Source organism: Paroedura picta, chromosome 1 (assembly GCF_049243985.1).
Source record: "Paroedura picta isolate Pp20150507F chromosome 1, Ppicta_v3.0, whole genome shotgun sequence".
NCBI classification, from domain to species: Eukaryota; Metazoa; Chordata; class Lepidosauria; order Squamata; family Gekkonidae; genus Paroedura; species Paroedura picta.
Window position 1 is genome coordinate 192,098,876 of NC_135369.1, and position 7,931 is coordinate 192,106,806.

Here is a 7,931-nt window from a genome sequence, read left to right on the forward strand (position 1 = left end):
TGGCCAGCTGCAATTGGCTTGTCGCTGAATTCAAATCGGCTTTCTTCTTTTGCAGAAGCTTGCTTATAAGATTAATTTCCAGAAGGATGCTATACCATGTAACAGGGGGTACCACAAAGCCGAACTGACAAATTGAATCAGCAAGGACCTTCGCTTCAATCCGGGAAGTACTGCCAGATAAACCTTTTAGGCTTGTCTCATCAAAGATCATATTTGCTACCAAGAAATGTTACCTCAGTGGTTTCAAAGCATCGATCCAACTCCCCCATCTTGTTTGACTCAATAGCTTAACCGGGCTGCCTGACACACAGCTAGTTGGAATTTGCCAATGCCGAGTCGATGCAGAGAAATAATTAGAGATCTGTTGTGCCAAACTGGAGAAGCCAGTTGCTTCCAGACAACACTTAGGGGCATTTCCCACGGCTTAAAAATAGCACAATGGTTGCTGATTGAAAACGCTACTAATTTGCCATAACGCACGACGTCGTAAACAATCTGCAACAATCCTGAAACCGACCCGCAAAAAGCGCTTCGTTGTAGCGCTTCTAGGGGAATCCAGAAAACTGGATTCACCCTCCGGATAGCGATACACTCCTGCAACCAATCTGCAACAGTAGCGCTAAAGACCTGTGCGTTACCATTGTTGCGGGTTCTTCAAAGTCCCTCCTCCCGAGCCTGTCCTCCAAACTTCCGGCGAACTGTTCGCCATTTTTTTTTTCTCCGAGCGAGCGGGGATCTACGAGGCAACGGGACAGCGACTGGCTTTCAAGCACGATCACTTTCGGAAATTCTGCCCGGACACCACAAGAGTTTTTCACAAGCACAGTGGCACACACCGTCACGTTCCCAAAATTTGCCCAAAGCTTAAAACCCCGTCTACCATCGGCCAGTCCTAGCGGAGTCAACGTACAGGGAGCATTTTAAAAAATTTTCCTCTGAGCGTGCCAACGAACATTCGCCGCTCGCAGTCTCCTGCTTAGCTTAGAGGGGTTCAATAGACGTGATTCGTGGTGATTTCATGAGGGGCGGCTTATGTGTAGTGGGTCTTTGTGTGGTTCCCAGTGCGTGCTTGTGCTTGGGTGCGGACAACCCCTTCCATTGGCGGCTAGACCTCCGGCAAGCGGAGTTGCCGTCCCCCGTTCATTTTAAAAAACATTCCTCTGAGCGTGCCAACGAACGTACGCCAGTTACATGTCATGTTTGGTTGATTTATGCTGTGGCTGGTGAATATTATTGGGGAACTGCCGAGTACTGCCGCACTTGCTCTCGGTTGAACACCGGCATGCGTTTGTGTAATGGCGGACATTTTCCTAAAATGGCTCCCGCTGCATGTTCAAACTGCTCTTCTCGCGTGTAAACGAATACGCGCATGCGTTAAGTCAAACAACAAGGGCGCCAATCTGGCCATTAGGAGCAGATCCTGTTCCCGCGCGAGGAGTTTTGAACGTGACATGTGACCTGATGTGGCCAATGTGCGTGTCCCCTGCTGCCCTCCACCAATCAGGAGCCGGCTAGTCCCTTTGTCTTTGTGTGCGGGAAGGTATATGATCCGTTGCACCCTGCACCTCCCACCACCATTTTGCTCAGCTACTAGCAAAAGCAACATGGAATCGTCTTCTCAAGCCTCGTCCGTCCCTGCAACCGGCCGTGGCCCAACTTGGAGGGACGCGGAGATCAGGGACCTGATCGGGATTTTCTCGGAGGAGAAAATCCAGGACGCGTTCCAGTCCTCCCACAGGAATAGGGAGGTTTTTGAACAAGTGGCTATTAAGATGCGCGCCCTGGGCCACAACAGGACCGGCCTTGAATGCCGGTCGAAGACCAAGACAATGAGGGCAGAGTACATGAGAGCCGTGAACCATAACAAGGGTTCCGGCAACGAAAAGGTGACCTGCCCCTACTTCGAGGAGCAGCGCCAGCTGTACGGGGACGGGGAAGGATCCGGCAGGCCGAAGCGCGTCGGCCGGAGCCTTAAGGTGGTTCGGAAGCCGGCTGCCCCGGTCGAGGAACCACCCGCTGAGGAGGATCCCGGCGAGGGAACCTCCTCCAGCTTTCGCCCTCCACCCCCCGTCCAGCAACGAGCCGCGGAATCGGTAACGCTGGACCTGATCGCCATCGTTCCTGGGGAGCCAGAGGAGGCTCCTGAGCAAACGCCCCTTGCCTCCGGTAAGTGATTTTCTTTTTATTTTATATTTCCTTTTAAGCAAATGTGTGTTCTGACGTTTGGGCATCGTTTTCTCGTGTGTTCGTTGCAACGCATAATACGGTAGGCTGTGGAGAGCTTGCTGTGGTTACTATTTGAAACGGTTTTAATTTTATAATTTTATAATTTAATTTTTAAAAGATTTTAAAAGAAGGTAGGCTGTGGAGTGCTTGCTGTGGTTACTATTTGAAACGGTTTTAATTTTATAATTTTATAATTTAATTTTTAAAAGATTTTAAAAGAAGGTAGGCTGTGGAGTGCTTGCTGTGGTTACTATTTGAAACGGTTTTAATTTTATAATTTAATTTTAATTTTTAAAAGATTTATTAAGATGGTTGGCTGTGGAGTGCTTGATGTGGTTAGTATTTGAAACGGTCATGTTTAACCAACAGCCCCAAAATATTTGCAGCATGCCTCGCCCATAGGCCTTCTGCAGTACTTTGGCTCACAACTTTGGGAGCTTGCTTTGTGGTTCATGGTGTATGCTTGCTCGTTTTTCACTATTTTCTGCTCTTGTCCACAGAGACACAGTTGCCAGGGACGGGGCCCCTAGAGTCTCCAGCAGCACCTGACGTGGATAGTGATTCGGGGGCATCAACTAACATTGGTAGGTATTAGTAAAAATAGGGGGGGGGGCTGTTTTAACTGCTTTGTGCTTTTCTGTTTGTGCAGGGCAGCAGCACTGCTAAGAGAAAGAAGAGAGTCCCTCTGCGTTGCTGGTGTAGGCTTTGAAGCTGGCTTTGCCACCCTTTGGTCCTAGATCTGTTTTTTTTCCTTTTTTTGCAGATTTCATACCCGGAACACAGGAGGAGGAACAGCCTAGGGTGCTTGGACCTCCTGCCCGGCGCAGGCGGATACAGATTCAAGATGGTGAGCGTGCATGACCTGTTCCTTTCGAGCCATAGCTGCAGGACAATGTCGCTAGGCACTAACCATGTGCTCCCTTTTAATTGTTGAGAGTCCTGCTGTGCAAGTAGGCAAAAGTAAAAGCACACCATGGGCAAACAAACAATAGCCATGTGCTCGCCGGGGATTGTTTAAATTCTTGGCAGGAAAACACGGGGACAAAAAAGAACACCATGTCCACCATGGTGTGTTTTGACTTTTTGGATGTTACTAACAGTTTTGTTTCTCATTTTTTGCCAACAGAGGTTCTTTCAGATGAGGAGGAGGAACCACCCCTGGCTCCAGGCAGCCCACCACCTAGAGGTGCGCTCCCAGCAGAGGAGAGGCTTACGAGGGAACGCGGCAGGCTGAGGCGCGTCTCCGTCTTGACAAGCGTGGGAGAGAGGCTCCTTGAGCACTGCTATGAGGAGTCACGGCGTGCCGCGGCCGCTGACCAAGCCATGCTCACACTCATTGCCCAGGAGGGGAGAAAATTGAGGGCAGTCCTTAGAGAGACAAACCAAATCCTACGCGAAGGCGTGGAGGAGGTGCGTCTGATAAGGAGACTCATGGAGAGGGCTGTAGCGGTCATGGAAAGGGCCTACCCTCCACAAATCGCCCCCCCACCACCACCCACACCAACACCACCACTTCCAGCACCCACCCCACCGACTCCCTCTCAGAATGCCTCCACCCAAACAAGAAGGAGGACTATTCTCGGAAAGAGAAAAATAAAACCAGCAGACAAGTACTCCCCCTCCTAGTTTTGCCCACTTTTTCTATTTCATGTTATCTGTGTTTTGTTGTTTGTTGAATAAAGTTTATATTTTTGACTCTGTCTCTGTGTACCCTACTGTAGAATCTGCAAGGCTGAAAGCGGCCTCTCTAGTGATTGTGTATATTGTGGTACTGCTGTGTGGGTTGGAGGTTGGAGGGGTGTTAGTTCAAGGAGTTTTAGGAGTGTGGTGTGGGGTTAAATATGTGCGAGTTTAAGAAGTCACACTGGAGTCTTGTTATAAAATTTGCAATAACATTTTATTTTAAAAAACATTTTAACAGGGGAAAAACATTAGGGAATGAAACTTGGAGCCCCACCAGCACCACCACCCCCCACCCCCCTGGAAAACCAATTTTTTTTAACAAAAGTATACATTTAACAGGGGAAAAACATTGGGGAATGAAACTTGGAGCCCCCCCCCCCAACCCCTACCCCAAAACACAAACAGGAAACAAAACTCAGGTCCCACCGCTCCCCTCCCCAGCCCCTTCCATCGCCCTAACTCTCCTGCACAGCCGTCCCACGGTCCCCCTAACTTTGCGCCGGAAGAGCTCTTCGTCCTCCTTCTTCTTAACTGTGGGGAGGGAGAAAAAGTACACATTAGTACCACACATATTTTCAAATTTCTTTAGTTTACATGCATACACTTTTAAGTGGCCTTAGCCACAGTGTGAGAAGAGTTGGGCAGTGGGGAACATAACCTACGCTCTTCCGCCTCCCTCTGTTGCCTGTGCTGCTCAATCTCCCCTTTCAGCTCCGCCACTTGAGCCTCCAGGGAAGTAACTCTGGCCTCCATGGCACGCAGCCTTGCCTCCACAGTTTCAGCTATAGAAATCAAACAAAGAATTTGATCACACTCCAAAAGGAAGCATCACATCAGGCTCCCATATGGCTCCGTGTGGGTACACACACATGGGTCTCCCTCACAGACATAAAACTCTCACCTGCAGCCTGTCCCGAGGTGGAAGGTCCCTCTTCCTCCCCCTCCTCACGCTCAGGTGCTGTTGCCAGCTTGGATGGTGATTGTGTGGCTGGGCAAAGAAAAAGACAAATCATAATTAAAAGCACACAAAACAGAGATGAAACACAGCTGGTGGACACACCACAGTTAGAGTCTAAGCGCATAACCAAAGTGGTTCTACAGTACTGGCTGGCTAAGTCTGAGGGGGTTGACAGCATCTAAATACTTTCTCGAATTTCATTGGGGACAGTAGGGGAAAGAGGCAGCTAGTCATTCCATGCATGTTTAAGGGCAAAACACAACGAGGGCAGCACTCACCCATATGCCTCCTCATGTCCAGGGGGGGCTTCCCAGCCTTCTCCCATATTTTCACCATCTGGTCGTGGAAGACCGTCCTCCCACTTGGCTGCGGGATCCCCCCCCACTGTTCCAGACTGTTTAGGAAGTCCAGCTTAAGGCGCTTGAATTTTGTCCGGACCTGCTCCCAGGTCCGGACATAGCCCCTCTCCCTCAGCTTTGAAGCCAACACCAGGTAGGCACCCTTGGTGTGGCAATGGGTGCTGGCCATTAGGCGGCCAACACTTTTTGATTGTAGCACCAGCTCCAGAAGTGCCTCAGCCTCGGCGCGCTGCCAGAAGGAGCCCTTCCGTGGCTTCGGCATCTTCGGAATGACGGTTAGGGAACGAACGTGCGTTGCTCCGATCGACCACCCCGTTTTTTAAATGTATCAAAGCTGCCCACCAATAAAATTATTCCTTGGAACATGAGTGGATTGATCCTCCGGTTTGACAGGGGTCGCCAATACTTCCTGGCTACCCGCCTCCCCGAACTTTCCCCATTCAGCGCTTCCGTATTGTGTTTGTCAATTTCAGTGGGGAGTTAGCATTTAGGGCTGTCAAAGTGCTTTTGGACCAGAGAATCCCCGTTTTTTTGCTGGCAAAGTACACAAACCGCACAAGACAAGGTTAAACAAAGAACACAAAACTTTATTCAACAACAGAGTAGGAAAAACAATTAAACACGCCTCCTGTTTCTGTAGATGTGGGTGGCTATGGCGTCCCGAACCTTGCACCCCTCAGCATATATCCTTTTTCTCCTTGCTTCAGGGATGTCCTGTGTATCCTGAAGGACTACAGGTTCAGGTTCGTCCTCAGGGAAGGGGATGTTATGTCCCTTGTCCTCGCATATGTTGTGCAAAATCACACATGCGATTATCAGCGGAGTCACATTGTCAATATGTACATGGAGTCGTGACATTAAACAACGGAACCGTGACTTCAAACGTCCAAAGGCACGCTCCACTACATTCCTTGCCCGGGAGTGACTGAGGTTGTAGTGGCTCTGCACGTCCGTCCTTGGCCGCTTGTAGGGAGTCATGAGCCAGCGTCGTAATGGGTAGGCTCCGTCCCCGAGGACCAACGCCGGCACACGCACGCCCTCAATGGTGGCGGTGGGGTTTCCTGGAACAAAGACCCCTTCGTCCATGGCTTTCCTGAGGTTGGATTCCCTGAAAACAAGGGCATCATGCCTCCTGCCACTCCACCCCACCTCGGCATCGATAAACCGGCCGGAGAAGTCCACTGTTCCTTGCAGGAGAACAGAGCAAAAGTCCTTCCTGTTCCCGTACTCTTTTATGCTTCCCCCGGGGGCACGGATAGGGATGTGGCTTCCATCGACGGCCGCAAAACAATGCGGGAATCCAAGCCTGGCAAACCCGTCCATACTCTGGAATAAGGGAAAGAAAAGAATATAAGCCATGGCATGTCAGCGTGGGGTGTATCGCGTCTTCGTTGCTGACCTGTCAAACAAGAAAAAAAATTTAAAGGGCAAAGGGGATAGAATGACACTCACCGCTCCAAGCCGGTCTCCGAGGCACACGACTTTGCTGAACAATTCCGCCTCCATGGCGAGGCAGAACTCCTTAAGGATATCGCCAACCGTAGTGACTCCGAGTCCGAATTGCTGGGCTACTGTCCGGAAGTACTGAGGGGTGGCCAAGTACCACAATGCGGCAGCCACCCTTTTTTCAACTGGAACGGGGCGCCGCATGCCAGTGACTTGCCTCTCCATGCGTCCACGTAGAGCCTCCACGAGTTCAAAAAATGTCCCCCTCGACATCCTGAAGTTGGCAATCCAGTGGTCATCATCCCAGCGAGTCCACACAAAATTCTCCCACCAGTCAGAGGATCGTTCGTCCACCCAGAACCGGGGGGGGAACCGGACCTCTGCCAGAGCTTGCCAGCGTTTCTTGGCCGCCATGGTTACCCTTACAGAACGTCTTCTGCTGCTGGTCAGCGTTCCGGCCACCCGTTCTCGGTACTCCGCGATAGCATACGTCCGACGCGACAAGGCGGTATTCATGCGCTGGACCACCGCGAGCATGTAAGCCAGCAATTGAAAAATAAGCCTCTCCATTGCAACGTTGACCTGTGCTGCGGGCAGTAGGCTACGCAAACAAAAGAGTGAGGCCGACCGCGTGTCTGCCCAGGTGCATATAAGCAGGTAACCTGTGGGCGTGTACTGTGGGCGGGGATTAACCAATCAAACATGTCAATGCATCTGGTTCCTAGAAAACAATAGAAAACACGTTCCAAGGGCGCCAATGATTGGACGATAACGCGTTGCTACGGGGTTTCCTGGGTTTTTTAAAAAAAAAGGGAACCCCGACAAGTTCGGCTTTAGGGTCGAGGTCAAAGGTGTGCCTGCAGTTTGATTGACGGGCACGGGAGGCCAGAAGCGCTAAAAAGGGACCTCCTTTGTAGCGATAAGACGGAGAACCGGAAGCCTGTGGGTTACGAAAGTGGCGAGAAGTGAAAGTGCCAAATTCCGCAAAAACCGCAGCTGTGCGTTACGGGCACGGCTAGTTACATTTCGCTACTTGAAGTAGCGCTTTCACAAACGGCAACCAAATAGCAACTTTGAGCTCTGTGCGAAATGGCCCTTTATAATTACTCCAACTAGCCTGTTTATGGTACAGTTTTCTGGCATTTGTTTCCCCTACTGGGTAATGTCTTGTTAAAAAAAATGCTAGGGTGAGCTTTTGAGCTGCTTGATTGTCCCTTGAGAGGACCATTCCGCTACTCTGTGAGGGGAAGGCTCAGATT

General features: G+C 50.5%; 1 protein-coding gene and 1 long non-coding RNA gene across 2 annotated transcripts; one reads left to right on the forward strand and one right to left on the reverse strand.

The window, feature by feature from the left end:
• The first annotated feature begins 459 nt into the window (after positions 1-459).
• On the forward strand, positions 460-3,852 carry LOC143826449 (uncharacterized). The gene is made up of 4 exons (XM_077315303.1): positions 460-2,166; positions 2,727-2,810; positions 2,990-3,073; positions 3,353-3,852. The coding sequence occupies exons 1-4, from the start codon at positions 1,545-1,547 to the stop codon at positions 3,850-3,852; spliced, it is 1,290 nt and encodes a 429-aa protein (XP_077171418.1). The 5' UTR covers positions 460-1,544.
• A 412-nt stretch (positions 3,853-4,264) lies between these two features.
• On the reverse strand, positions 4,265-5,589 carry LOC143822296 (uncharacterized). The gene is made up of 3 exons (XR_013226129.1): positions 4,811-5,589; positions 4,572-4,691; positions 4,265-4,440 (listed from the first exon to the last, which is right to left on the reverse strand). It is a non-coding gene; the product is annotated as an uncharacterized LOC143822296 (long non-coding RNA).
• Between the last annotated feature and the right edge of the window lie 2,342 nt (positions 5,590-7,931).